Raw genomic sequence first — 14,688 nt, 5'->3', positions numbered from 1 at the left:
TGTTCGGAGTAGTGAGTAGAACGTGGATAGAGCGATGATCGTATTCACGACGATGGTGGTTGGTATTTAAGTTCCATGGCTGTTCTTGCTCCAGAATAATCCGCCGCGGGATTTCCGGACTCTGACAGAGTACAACTAAAGTTACCATTTTCCACGTGTTCCGTGTTCGCACGTCGCTTGCACTTTCTCACTCTTGTGCTCCATCACCCACTCCTCGGACTGATCAAGGATTCAATGCTCGTGTGATTGGGTGTGTGAATGATCAAGGTGCTACAATTACAAATGAATGGTCTGTCTAGATGCTGTATGCTGCTGCATGCTGCAGTATGCGAAGTTGTGGTTTTGGGCATGTTGACGGCGATGCTGTCGGTACCCCTGACAATACCCGAAGTTCCGGCAAGGTGGATAGGAGAAATAGCAAAGGTCATCCTAGAAGTAAGGTGCTCTATTTGCGCTTCTTGACAAACAGCGCGTTGAGTGCAGCGTTTGACGGCTTGGGTGGACTGGCTGGCCTTCGAGGCAGAGCTGCCAGTCCTCGTGGACTACCGTTGGCTGTTGCATTCCTGTTTGACACACCTACGGGAACACGCTCTCTGGGACTTGTACCTGCTACAGTCACTGGCTTTCTTGGATGACTCGTCGATACCTCTTGCGGACTTGAATGCTGAGCAACGCGAAGCTTTCCTGTTGGAAGATCGTTCGCTGAGCCACCGATTTGAGGAGGCCGCAGCCCTCCTATCTTTGCATTTGCGTGCGCTCGTCCATTGACAACGCCGCCCGCCTCATGTCTGGAAGGCGTCGGAACGGCGATCCGCGTTTTGCCTGCGCCCAGGTTTGTATCAGATACGCGGGGCTTCTTCGGCGCCATCTTGGGATCATCTACGACGATGGCTTTACGCTTCTTTTCCTCTCCTCCGCCTTTGCCCGTTGCTACACCGCTAGGACTTTGCACCGATCCACGTAGCGGATTATCGGCCGGGTTTAAGGGCGGATGTGCGAACGGTGTCGAAGCTTTTGGCGCAGGCGGTGCCATAGATGGTGATCCGGCAGGTGGTGGGCCTGGAGTTCGTGCAGGTTTGGGCTGAGTGGCAGCGCCTGCAGCAGCAGTGGCACTTGGAGGTCGCTTGTGCTCGATTGCAGCGTGGTTCTTGGCCATAGTGCGGTCACCTTTCTGCAACAGCGCTACCGTGATGGGCTGCACTGCGCCCTGTTGCTCGGCAGTGGTGACCAGCCTATCCCAGATCGGATCGCCTCGACGAAGGTGCTCGGCGTTACCAATGATGAACAAGTTGCTCTTGGCACGAGTCACAGCTACGTTGAGACGTCGTTGATCGCTCAAGAAACCGATGCTCCGAGGCTCTGCAGCAGATCGGACACAGCTGAGAATAATAATGTCCTTCTCTTGTCCCTGGAAGCCATCGACCGTGTTGAAGTCGATCCGTTCCACAATGTCGAGACCATAACGCTGCTGGAAGGTGCGCTTCAGCTCAAAAACTTGAGCCTTGTACATGGTCACCACGCCGATTCGATAATCGAAGTTCTCGCTCGGGTTGTCGATCCGCAATCGTTCGTAGAGAGCCAACGCCACGTTGGCCTCTTCTCTGTTGATGATGGAATGCATCCGGCCCGGCGACTCTGGTGCCTTGATCGAGAGGAACTTGAACGGCCGAGTTAGTTCGAACTTGTGCCACGGCTGACGTGTCAGCTGTGCCATGTTCGGTCCGTCCTGCAGTTTCGAGTCGTAAAAGGCTTTCGACGGGAAAACCGAGATCTCTGGGTGCATTCGGTACTGGATGCTGAGGAGGTGCACCGCCTGAGGAGACCGCTCGAACATCCTGACAAAGAGCGACTGTGAGTAGCCAAGCTTCTCGGCCTCTTGCGAGATTACGGTGGGTGGCAGCTGATTGGGGTCACCAACCATGATGCATTGCTTGCAACCGTATCGAAGCGGAATAATGGTGCTCAATTCGACCGCCTGTGCGGCTTCGTCAATGACCACCGTCTCAAAGTCAAACGAAACGCCGCTCAGCATCTCGTGACCCGCGCCCGAGAGAGTGGTGCAGATTACGTCGGCGTCGCCAAGAATCTCTAATCTCGCACGTCTACGGTCTGCCTCTCGTTGTCGATGCTGACTCTGCTGCTTATCCTTTGCTTCGTCGAGCTTGGACATGACTCCGAGTCTCTTGGCTGACAAGTTTCGGATCTCGGCTTCCAATTGCGTCACCAGAGCCGGGGTGCCAGTCGCTCGCGCCTGCGAGAGCTCGATCTGCTTCTGCTCTCGTTGCATCTTGAGGCTGTGGATCTCAGAGTGTAGCGCACTTGGATCAGCCGTAGTGCCTCCGTTGCGATGGTTGTCGAAAGCGCCGCTACCCTCCAGTCTTTGATCGATCAGATACTCGAGCGCGATATCCTTGACGCTCACATTCATGGTGTCGTCTCTGCCCATACGTACGATCTTGGGATGTATGACTTTGCCATCGGCTAGACGGATGCCAGCTCTAGCTCTCTTGGCGACTTCATCAATGGCAGCGTTACTCGGTGCGCAAAGCAAGATCTTCTTGGTGGCGCCGAGCTTGCCTTGATTCTGCCCGGCTTGTATCGATGTGGTTGGACCTTTTCGACTCGAGACAAAGGCACCGATCAAGGCGCAGATAGTCTTAGTTTTGCCGGTACCTGGAGGACCTTGGATGAGCGAAAAGCCTTCGGTGGCCAAAGAACCTAAGATAGCGCGGGCCTGTGGCTCATTGACCTGGTAACCTTGCATTGCCTTTTTGACTTGATCGCTGGTAAGTGTCGCTTTGGGAGCAATACGCCCGCGAATAATGTCGGCGAACAAGTCAAAGTAAGGCGCGGCCATGAGAGCAGCAAACTCGCGGTGTAGGGTTGTCAACGAGAAGAGTTTCTTGAGTTCCCACTTGGAGCGATTGACCAGCGCCGTGCTCACCCCTTGGCGATCTTGAGAGAGACAGCATCGCAGCGTCAATTGATGGCCTTGTGGGTGACGTTTGAACGCTTCGACTTTGGCCAGGATGATCTTTGGCTCTTTTTCCGAGATAGCAGGTGACCTCTCCTTGAGGCGAACAATCTCGGTGTCGTTGAAGAACTCAGTGGGTGGCAGCACATCTGGCGAGATAGTGACATTGACGTCGACGAAGGCATCAACCGTGGATCGTCCTGCTACTTCAAATGGAATGCTAGGTGCGTTGGACGTCTCGGCTTCCTCCTTGGCTTGCCGGAATTGGGCCCAGCACTCGAGCAAGAGGAGCGGACCGAGGACGGAGCCATAGTCGTTGGCGTTGCCAAAATTAGGTTGGATGCGTCGATACTCGGGGTCTTTGCCGGCCAGCGCCGGAGGGCGATTGGCGTCATGGGTGTAGTCCCAGGTCAAGATGCTTCGATGCAAAGCGGAAAAGTCGGGCGGGCTGCGCAGGATGCGTTTGCGCTCGGCATCGGCACGTTCAAGACGAGCGCGCTCCAGGTGGTGATCCTCCTTGATTACGATCTGACGTCGCTGTGGCTGCGCCACCTTTGGAATCCGGGGCCTGTCAACCTTGGCGCGAAGCGCAGCCAGGCCTTTGGCCTCGCTTTCCTCGTCACTCGACTCGGACGAAGACGAAGACGAGGCTGTGGTATCGCTCTCGTTTCCTCCGGCTTTTCTTGCTGCTGCTGCTGCTGCTTTGGCCGCTTCGGTGGTTGGGCGTGGCATTTTGTTGATGAGTGCCCCTGTGACGGAGCTGACGGCAGCAGGTGCCTTGACGGTGACGTCGTCTTCATGATTGCGACCCCAGCGCGCTTCGCTCGATCGCGCATTGTTGTTTTGCTGCTTCCATGAGCGACTTGCGCCGCCCAGCTCTTGGCGCAGCTGGGCCATCTTGCCGGTGCTCGTCTTTGGAAGACCGCCGCGTGATGCTGTCGATAGTGCGCTGGAAGATGGGTAGACGCCTCGTGCCGCAGCGCCACGATACGCATTGATGGGTGCAGAAGGAGCAGCGGGGGACGCAGGCGCGGCTTTTGGACGCGTAAAGTCGAGCGTGATGGGCTTCTTGGGCGTCGTCGTAGAGTGGTTGTCATTGTCAACATCGATGATGTCGTTGGGGTCGACCTTTGCAAAGCTGAGTTTCGACTGTTTGAGCCTATTTTTGCGTCGCTCTTGGCTGCTGGAGAGCATGGAGAGGTTGCCAACGCCAGCCCACCAGTGTGAATTATCTGTTGGTGGCTTCGATCGTGATGATGATGTGGCGGAAGAGGATGGCCTAGCAGCCAGAGTAGTACCGTCTGCGCGCCTCAGAGACGTAGCTGGTGGGGTAGCGGCAGATACAGTGGAGGTAGACTGGACCACCTTGGCGTCCGAAGCAGCGCTGGCAGTGTCGTCGTCTTCGTCACTGATCTCAATGACACCGACGTTGGGATCAAGGCGTAGCTTGAGATCTGCGAGCTCGTCGAGTGAAAGCAGAGTGTGTCGTGCGGCTGCGTCCTTGATATCCATCTGCTCGATGATAAAGTCGAGCATCTTTTTCTTGGATTTAGCGGGCAAGTCGTACTCGACGCCGAACTGGTCAAGCGCCTTGAGGATAAAGGACTGGGTCTCGCGAAGGATGTCCTCGTCGTTCATACGGAGCCAACTGGTGGCGCACTCGACGGGCAAGGCCAGAGCATGCACCATCATCTCGTCCTCGGCGGGCTCCAGGCCTTCGGTGTCGGCATCGCCAGCGACCTTGGCCGCCCATTTTGAAGGAGCCTCAGAAGCGCGGCGCACGACGTTGCGAAAGACAGCGAGAGCGTCGACCATCTCCGAGGCAAAGATGGTCACGTCTCGGAACCAAGCGACCATCTCTTCACGGGGCAGCAGTGTGGACCATGAGGGAGTGCGTCGGAAGATAGACGCTACACTCTCGCACATGAGGCGCCAGATGGTCGGAGCTCTGAGGGACACGACTTGGAGCGTCGAACGATCCTCGATAAGCGTCCACGACGTTCCAGGTCGCAAGACACCATCGGTGCTGCCGGCGAGCACGTTGACGATATCGGCAAAGCTTCGAACCATCCATTTTGCGAGTTCATTGGCCTCGACGAAGCGGCCGGTGACCTTGATAAAGCGCTGAAGATAGTCGGTGAGGGCACGAAAAGACGAAGCGTGATTGATCTGGAACAAGATACGGAAGCAGTCTGCACGACTTTCAGCAGTGCTGAAGGCTTGGCGAAGCAGGTTCTGAGCTGGACGATAGACGTCTGGATCGGGACACAGATTGACGAGAAGCAGGCTATAGGCATCGGCAGTGCAAAGCTGCTGCACCTCGTCTTCGCGGACAAGCTCGCCAAAATCGGCGAGACGCTCGGCAAAATCGGGGCGTCGCATGGCGCGGAAGGCACTGAGAATAGATGCTGTTGACTGCCTTACGCGCGTGACATAGGCATCGTAGGCGAGATTGGTGCCCGTAGAAGGCGGCTTGAGGGTGTGGGTGTGCAAGGAGGGTGGCATGCAAACGGCGATGCGTGCTAGCGCGCCCAAGAGGATGCTGACGCCGTGCTTGGAGGTGGATGTGAGTGTGACGGTGTAGACTTGCTTCCAGAGCATGCTGCAGATCTCGACCATGGGGTAATCTTGAAGCGCAAGCTCCTGATAGAAAGATTCGGCGGGTGGGAGCGACTTTTTTTCTCGCTGAGCGCGAAGGCGCTCCTTGTATTTGAGGCTGTTGCTGCTGGAGAGCGACGAAAGCTTGAGGAGCGCCTGCATGATTGTGTTTGCATCTCGTTCGAAAGCTTGAATGATGAGGTCGCGGGCTGCACGACTTGTGGATTGATCCGATTTGGCATCGTCTGCGAGAGCAATCTGCGAAATGGGAGCGGCATAAAGATCGACGACTTGCCTGCTGTTGGTTTGGTCAGAGTGATGGAGGACAAGGTCGATGGCCTCGGTAAATGCCACAGTGCGACACTCGTTGGGGACGTGACCGTGTTGCATGCGTTCGAACAAAAAATTGGCTATGCGTTTGATGGCTTCGCTGAAGAGCATTCCGCCATGTGATTGGAGCGTATCGAGGTGCGGTCGCATCCAACCGAAAAAGAGACCCCTTTCACGCGGGTTGGCGACGGATTGTGGCGATTCGAAGAGAGGCTTTGTGAAAAAGGGATTGTCGAGAATTGCGGAAAGGATGACGGTGGCATATTCATCGGGCTTGTGTGAGGTTGGTGAGGACGCAGCGTCGATAGGGGACCAGATGTCAGGACCGCGGATTTTCAAGAGTGTAGCATATGCACGGAGGACATCACTGAAACGGTCATGTCGGTCGTGTAGGTGGCTGAGAATGACAGGGGTGAGTGGAGCAGCGAGAGACGGAGCAGCGTTGAGCAAAATGGAGAGGAGGGACCAATCGGCTTGGGCGGATTGTTCGGAATAATGGACTCGAACGCGACGGAGGGCGTCTGCAAAGATGGCGAGGTTGGCCATGTCTGGTGGAAGCGGTTTGAGGAAGAGCATGGGCCTGGCGGCATAGGAGCGGACAATGGCGCTATCGTCGAGGCAGAGGGTGAGCAGACCAGCAGGCAACTCCTGAAGGTTGGAGAGCTGGTCGCTCTTCCACATGGCTTTGACAGCGGCATTGAGCTTGGTGGCTGCAGGTGAGGCGACCAAGGTGAGAAGAGCGTAAATCTCGGCGCGTGAGAGCTTGGCGAGAGGGACAGGCTCAGAGGTGGATTTGAGCTTTTCGAGGACGTCGAGGGCGATCTGCTCTTCGACCGAGTCCAAGTAGGCGAAGAAGGCATCGAGCTTGTCTTGGGGGAAGGACGAGAGATAGACGGAACGGAGTTGATGCTTTGCGCTGAGAAACCCCTTGTAGCATTCGATACAGTTGGAGTAGATGGCCGAGGTTACGCGTGCCCTCCAACGATCGATTTGGGCCTTGTTGCGGAAACTGAAGACACGGAGCATGCAACTTTCCAGCTCAAAGTCGCAAGGTCGGCCGATGGAGCAAAAGATGTGAGACTGTTTTGCATCGGGAGAGTCGAGGTAGGTGCAAGCAGCGTGAAGCAAGTCGGAGAAGAGACTGACGTCATTCTGACTGAGGCGCACGCGATCGAGCAGTTGCTCAAGATTGTGAGGAAGTGACGACGGCGGGGTGCGAGCCGGTTGGTGGCCGCCAGCTTGTGTGGAGGTGGAACTCATTGCAGAGATACGAGCAGCATAGCGACCGAGACGTTGCGCAGAAAGATGGACGGAGAGCGGGAACCAAGTGGACGGAATGGTTGGAACGGGGGCGGATCACTGCATTGAAAAGAGAAAGAGTTGCGGGGCGAGTGATGCTCAACAACACTTTGAGCAAGGCCGAATGAATAAAATGGACTGGAATGCAATCGTGAATGCAATGCAATGCGGTACGAAGATGCTCAGCAGATCGGCGCTCGCAAGTCGAACTTGAATCGTCGAGGAGCGTTGCAGAGAGAGGAGTCTGATGCAAGGGGGCCGTTCGAAAGAAGAGATCTGTCCGGGCAAAGCTGTGCTGTGCAGATCGTACGAGCCGACACCGATAGGAGCTATAAGAAGAGCAGGGCGATGGGCTTGCTGACAGCGAGCGAGCGCTATGTTGCGTGTGTTGATGTGCGATCCAGCTGTCCAGTTTGTTTGACCGAGTGTGAGAGGCTTGAGTGAGTGAATGTGTGTGGTGGTACGGGTTGAAAGTACGATCGGCCACTCACCACTGACAACTGACAACTGACGACTTGTTGATCAGATGATTCACCATTCACGAGTGGTGAAAGTCACGAGCCGTCACGAGTCACGAGTCGTGAGAGTTGTGCCATCGAAATCGCGAATGAGTTGAGTTGCCGTTTTCGCCGCAGCCCTCCAGCCCAAAAGAAAAAAGAAAAAGAAAAAGCAAAACAGAATCAACCACAAATAAGTTGAAAGAAATCACGAATCATAATCACGAATCAGCTGGACTGGCTCGGGAGCGTCGTCAGTCGTGTGTGATGTGCATGGTGTGACTAGAAAGAAGAAGCAGCGAGGACCGTGTGCGTGTGTGACTTGTGACTGTAGCGAAAAGAAAAAAGAGAAAAAAAGAGCAACAAAATTGCGGTTGCAGCTCAGTCTGTCGGAGCAGCAATCGTGAATGCGTCCATTCGACTCATTTACGCGTCTGCCAGACCTCCACTTTACGCTTCGTGCTTGTTGGTTCACTCGTGACTCAAGCGTGTGTGTTGTCCAAGTCACGAGTGTGAGTGAGTGACGCGACGATTCACGATTCACGATTCACGATTCACGATTCACGATTCACGATTCTCAATTTTTCGAATTCACAGTGACGAGTGACAGGCTGTTGAGCAGCGCAGCCAGCACCAACCACGAACGAGTTCTTAACACCCGCAAATGTGAAGCATCGATGTTGCTCGTGGTGACGACGGTGCAATCACGACTGGGCCAGATAGGTTTGGCCCACGTTGAAGCAGAAAGCTCTTTCTCTGTTACATACTTGACAGTCGACCAACGCTTCGTGCTAAATGGCAACCAGCTTCAGCAAAGAGGCGAGTCGACATTGTGTGGTGAGCGACGTACGTGAGCGACATGCAATCGGGGCTCGAAGCAGGTATGTGATGTCGTTGCACTGGAATCACGAATCGTGAACAGGCGTGCGCAATCGTCGTGGTCGTGTGGAATGGCGAATGGGATTTTTTGGACCGCCATCACGAATCGTACAGTCACGAGTCTTGACTCGAGCAACTGACCAAAGATTAGTAGCGAGTCGAGCCAACAACCACGAATCGATCTCACCTTTCGATGCAACGCCACGCCAAACATGCGTCGCTGAGGCGGTGGATTGGGTGTTGGCGTGTCGCGCACAGTCACGAGACTCGTTTGCTGGCTGGCAGCGCAGAGACGAGAGCGGACAAGCGTGAAGCCAGTCACTTGTCGGATACTCTCGGCAATCCAGTCGCGAATTAACATTCACGATTGGTATCCGAAAATCGTGGACGTGAACCCTGTGACCCACGGACCGAGAGTCAACACAGCTGCCTCGTGCCTCGACAGAAGAATCTCCGGATCCATCTTCGAGGTTGACGATAGCGCGAAGCGTGTCTGTTAGACGCCGTTTACGTCGCTTAGTTGCTGGGGGCGTTGTTTCCGATAAGCACATCTCGATGGAGGCCGACAGCGCACGCATCGTGTAGAAAAACGGCATCGACGTCGGCACTCGATCTACGATTTACGATTTATAATTCACGATTCGAGGGTAACTACAAGCTTTTCAGCACAAGGCGACACACTCCAGAGACACAGATCGTGAATACGCGTGTCGGAAACTCGTGACTTGGTTGCGTTTGTTGATTTTCCGGATGCACAGATTGTTTCACGCTTAGACTGACAGTCGTGAGGGATAGGATAAAGAAAAATCCTAGTGCGACCGCTAGTGCTACGCCGTCGCCACTGTTGTCTGCACACGCAAAATCATGAATCGTGAAACTTGTCGCGGCACAAGCAACGTGAAAGCCGCTTTCTGTGTGCTCTCGATTCGGTTGTTACCATACCTGCATCATTCCAGTTGAAACGAAACACGACATCAGCGTGCCAAGCGTAGCAAGCCAATACAGATCCAGAGATGTGTCCGTCATTGTGAGTGGATCGCCTAATGTCGTCTACGTCGGTTACTTGGCTGTCGGTGAACTCTCAGAATCGTGTTTGTGCAAATAGCCGACACTCGCCTCACTTTGGCCCAAGTGGAGCGCCATTAACCGCCGCAACGGAGACGGAAAAAAGGGGTCGACTGGCGATCTGCAGGGTCGGAAAGCCAAGTTCCGCAAAAAAGGAGGGAAATAGATGAAATGGTTCAAACGGCAGAGACGAGAGTCGTGAGTCACATCCAAAATACTGTACAGTGTACAGTAACTTATATTCGTGATTCGTGATTCGTGATTCGTGATTCGTGATTCGTGATTCGTGATTCGTGATTCTTGATTCTTGATTCTCACGTCTGTTCGGGTTTGACGGTTTGCGGCGTGATCTGCACAGATCGGATTCGGACGCCGATAACATTTAACACGAATCAAATCGTGAATCGATTTAACTCACGACTTAACTCACGACTCACGAATTGTAAATCACGAATCGCTTGGCGCCCTCGCTCGGTTCTAGCTTCATAAGGCGGCGTTCGGCAACGACGCCGACGCCATTCGTGATTGCTCTAGCGTTGCGCTCCCATTCTTCCCTGTTTCGCTGTTGAACCTGTCGACACTCGTGACTGTGTAGCGTGACAGTGACAAATCTTACAATCACGAATAGCAGCTCCTAGTCGCAGCCTGCTTAGCCGCTTGGCGGAGTTGAAAGCGAGAGAGCGGCAGAGCGGCAGAGCGACAGAGCGATAGAGCGTGTTCTTTTTTGTTCGACAGATCCGGTTGATCCAACCCACGGCATAGCGTGGCTTCGGCTATCGCGCTCGTCACCTTGACTCAGCTTTGGCGACGTTCGACGTCTGTGATTAACTGAACCCTAATCTTGAATCAGCGTGGTCTGCCTACCTGGCACTTTCGGCTACTTGACATTTGCCAGTCGTGAGTGGGACCATTCACGAATAAATTTCCTTGTGGGCCGACCCTTTGCGCCTGTTCGTCATCATCAACAGCCTCCTCCCTCTTTCTCTCCACTCTCACACCATCTAACTCGACTACCAAACAGATACGATCGCATACCTTGCTCACTCGCTTTGGATGGTCGCAATCAGCTTTTGCATTTCCACCACCACCGTATATACAGTCAGCAACGCTCACCACAAATCGTGAATCCTTTTCGACGTTTCCACCTACTCATCCCCCCTCCAACGAGTCATGTCTCGCCCACTCGCATCCAGTAGTCGCAGCTCGTCCGCTTCCTCACTGACAGCGCTCGAAACGCCCGACTGCCTTACTTGCAACAGCTCCCGCCTCTCTTCCTCAGCCACTTCCATCCATGATGAACCCTTGCACTCTACCACCGCGCATCTCGCTCCCAAGCTCGAATCGGCGCTATCTAGCTGCCTCACATCCACGCTCGAAGACATGATTCGCACAGAAGGCGGAGGAAGCTGGCCACCCATTCCCACCTATCACGACTCATGGCCACTCTGCCTTCACATCTACCATCACGTCGCAATTCAAGCTCCTCCTCGCTTCGTCTCTCCACAGCTACGTCCCAACTACACTGATGCCGAGCTCAGGCAACGCATCGACGATAATCGCCTCTGGCTCAAACATTCCCTAGCCTCGATCGATCTCGAACAAGTCATGGCAGCTCTTCCCCAACTCCACCCCAACGCCCGGCTCGGCTTCCTGGCGTGCACAGCTTATCTCATCCACCTCTATCGATGGGGTACACTCCCTGTAGTTGCCATGGCGCAAGACGAAAAATCGATTGCCTTTCCGCACTCTATTCAAGTTCCCTTTCGATGGCTCAATGACTTTTACGGCATCGAGTCGAGCGGCGGTTGTCTCTATTCCATGACGCTCGTCAACGTCATTCCTCGCGGTGACAAGCTCGAGATGGCGTATTCCAACATGCGTCATATGCCGCAGCAGTCGGTCGTTGACGCAGAACGTTTCAACGCCTTTGTCTTTTACGAGATGGAACGTCTCTCGCTCGAGCTATACCGTTCCATTGCCAAGTGTCAGTCCTTGATCCTTCACGGCCAAGAGCAGCAGGCTGCCGATGCGCTCAAACAAGGCCATGTAGCGCTCAAAGCTGCCTTTCGCCACTTTTTCGACACGCTCAAGGAGGAAAAAATTCAGAAGCAGGTCTGGATGTCGCACGCCCAGGGCTTCCACGGTTGGGGCGTCGACGACTTTGATGGCGTCTCTGGCGACCACTCGCTCCTGATCAGGACTCTGGATGCCTTTCTCGACATTCCTCTGCGGACACAACCCGGCTGCCCCTTTGCTACGGCGCAGGTGCCTGTCAAGTCGTGGGATGCTGTCTGCCCCGTTAGTGGTGCCTGTACATCCACAGACGCACCAAGCACTCCTGGCCTGCTCAGCCGGCTCTACCACTGGATGTGGCCCTCAGCATCTCCGCCGCCCACCAAGCTTGCCACTGTGACTTGTGCTGGTCAGAAGCAGATGAAGCAGATCCAATTCAGCGAAGTGCCTTACTCTAATGAATATCTGCCTCGCGGTCAAGTCAACTGGATTCGCGCTGTTCGCCAAGCCAGACTTCGTTCACTTGTCTCTTCCTCGCCCAACTCGCCTGTGGCGCAAGAGATGAACGAGATGCTCAAGACTTTCAAGCTCTGGAGGATGGGCCACACGCGCAAAGCCGTCTACTATGAGGATCTACATCTGCCCGAGCGCAAACCTATGACCGCGTCCGGAGGTGTCGGAGGCGGTGTAGCTCAGGATGGAGAAGGCCTGGCCCAGATGATGGAGAAGCTCGAGGCGAGATTGAGAGCGCGTATTGCCGCCACAAAGTGAAGCAAGCTCGTGTCTTGCTGCAATCATTTCGCCCTCGTGTACTTGTATACCTGTCGTTGATACGAACAATCAATGTCTGTCATCGTCCTCTTGTTCCAAACCCGGTGTGAGCTGGTTGAAGCGCGACCTACAAGCGGACTAGGTAGTTGCAATATTGCTTGTAGCAGTGACTCATACGAGAGAGACCGAGTGGTCGTGGTGAAGCCGGTTCCGATTAATACACCTTATCAACCAGGCTCTTTGTGCTTGTCCGTTTGGCCAGCGAGCATGTGACGAGCAGAGCCGAGTCGAGCGAATGCTAGGTTGCAGATGAGCGTTGAGTCTACTCGATCAAGAGCGTGTTGAGGAAAAGCGCCAAACGTGCGCATACATGCAGAACTGGATAATTATACGCTAGAGTGCAGATGAGCTCAAGACATATCACGATCCTGGCTCACGCAGGAATGTCTGATAACTAACTGTCCAAGTCGGCCACGCTTCCAATGGACTCAACTATCAGCTCTCGTCCGTGCTCACCTTAGCTGCCAACACCATCTTGATGCGAAAGCCCATATCTTGGCCAAATCCGCGACAAGATCGATAAAAAAAGTCGCCTGATACCGCTCATGTCTCATCTACCATCCCAATCGCAGTGACAAACGCATCCGTCACAATCCTGTGCCTGAAGACGGCAACTGGCGCGGATGACGGAATAAGTGCGGAAATCCGTGACAGGACGCGGTATCGGCCGGATGCGTTGAACGCTCCACCCAGCGGTGATGCGGCGTAGCTCGGTTTCGTTTAGCGTGCAGCGCACCTCGTGAGCGTTCTAGACGACGGTGTTCTGCTATATGATGTCTAGTGATGGTTGAGGTGACACCACAACGGCTGAGGTTCCGTCTGCAGTGTAGGTGCTGCAGAGTCAGTGTAGGTTCTGACTCTCGATCACGCTGATCGACAGGCCTGGAGGCGCAAGCGTATATGGCAGCAATGTATAGATTGCTGCACTGGATGAATAACACGTAAGATAGTAGATGGTTCGCAATGGCGAGTAAACAGTAAGATAAAAGAATAGTAGACCAGCTCATCCACAAGAAGGAAAGTGCTGTCTTATAAAGTGTGTGCTCTGCACCCACGACCTGCGTGTGGCAGCCGAATTCAGAAACTCCTCTGTGCTCCACCCACACGACCTGCGTGTGGCAAACCCCTGTGGTTCACTCCCCACCCGTGCCACCTTGCCATGCTACGACGCCCGCGCCCGTAACAGCATCGTCGAAACATGCAGCGGTTTAGACGAGAGTTGCCCTTGTGAATGTCAAGTCTGACCAAGTAGGCTGCCACCAAGCTTTCCCGACGTAGACATTCCATGCTTTGTCGTTGATCGTAATTGTGCGACGCTCATCTCTTTGCGCACGGTGCAATGTGACGTTGGTTGGGCATGCAACACGAGGAAAGCTAGCTTCTGTTAAGGTCGAGTCAACGAGTCAGTGGGTGCGTCGAGCGTCCTATTGTCCGAGTCGTCTGCTTGACACTTCCTTTGTGGATTCGATTGCATCTCGAAATACAGTACAACATTGCCAGTTGTACAGTTCACACGAAAGCCAAGCACGAACCGTGACGACGTGCAGCGACGCGCATCGGCCGATGACATTGCCGCGTCGCACCGAGTCGAACGTGACAACCCAATCACAAATCGAGCGCTAAATCGTCCCCGATATGAGGCGGTTGTGGCTTCGCATTGATTGCAGCACTCAGCGACTACCTTGCTCGATTCCAAACCATCTTCATCACGAGCCGACCACGCGTGTTCGGACAAGACGGCGCAAGCGGTCCCACTATGAGCCATGCTTTGCAAGCGCGACTTGAATAGGGTCCCCGCGATTAGGGCACATCGAACAAAGACTCGCTGTAAAACATGGGTGTGATAGGCATGTCGTCTGGAGACGCTCCCAGCTAGTCCGAAGACCCTGCACGAGTCACATACAATTACGAATGTAGAATGTGGGGCGCCGGCTTAGCAGCATGCGTTCGAGGCAGGCAGAAGGCTTTGTCGGTTTTGACGGAGAGGAGCTGTTTACTGCAGTAGCTGGCTAAATTGACAATCGTGAATATTTATTTTTTTTGGCCCCGCTCTTCCCCACACTTTGCACTCGGTGAATTGCTGTGCTGGTTCGAGCCGATGCCGATGGCCCGATTGCAAATTACCCGATCCGATTCGATCCGAAAGATCCAGCTGAACGGTGAAAAAGTGGGGCCCTGGATTCGAGTTTTACCGCCTGCATC

The 14,688-nt window shown here is 54.4% G+C and overlaps 2 protein-coding genes across 2 annotated transcripts; one reads left to right on the top strand and one right to left on the bottom strand.

The window, feature by feature from the left end:
* Positions 1-445: 445 nt before the first annotated feature.
* Positions 446-7,162, bottom strand: UMAG_10602 (uncharacterized protein; the record flags this gene model as incomplete). Its single annotated transcript, XM_011390899.1, has 1 exon — positions 446-7,162. The coding sequence occupies one exon, from the start codon at positions 7,160-7,162 to the stop codon at positions 446-448; it is 6,717 nt and encodes a 2,238-aa protein (XP_011389201.1).
* A 3,650-nt stretch (positions 7,163-10,812) lies between these two features.
* On the top strand, positions 10,813-12,426 carry UMAG_02779 (uncharacterized protein; the record flags this gene model as incomplete). The annotated part of the gene is made up of 1 exon (XM_011390832.1): positions 10,813-12,426. The coding sequence occupies one exon, from the start codon at positions 10,813-10,815 to the stop codon at positions 12,424-12,426; it is 1,614 nt and encodes a 537-aa protein (XP_011389134.1).
* Between the last annotated feature and the right edge of the window lie 2,262 nt (positions 12,427-14,688).

This window comes from Mycosarcoma maydis, chromosome 6 (genome assembly GCF_000328475.2).
Source record: "Mycosarcoma maydis chromosome 6, whole genome shotgun sequence".
Classification (NCBI taxonomy): Eukaryota; Fungi; Basidiomycota; class Ustilaginomycetes; order Ustilaginales; genus Mycosarcoma; species Mycosarcoma maydis.
The sequence above is the reverse complement of the archived record's forward strand: the minus strand, read 5'-3'. Positions and strand labels throughout refer to the sequence as shown.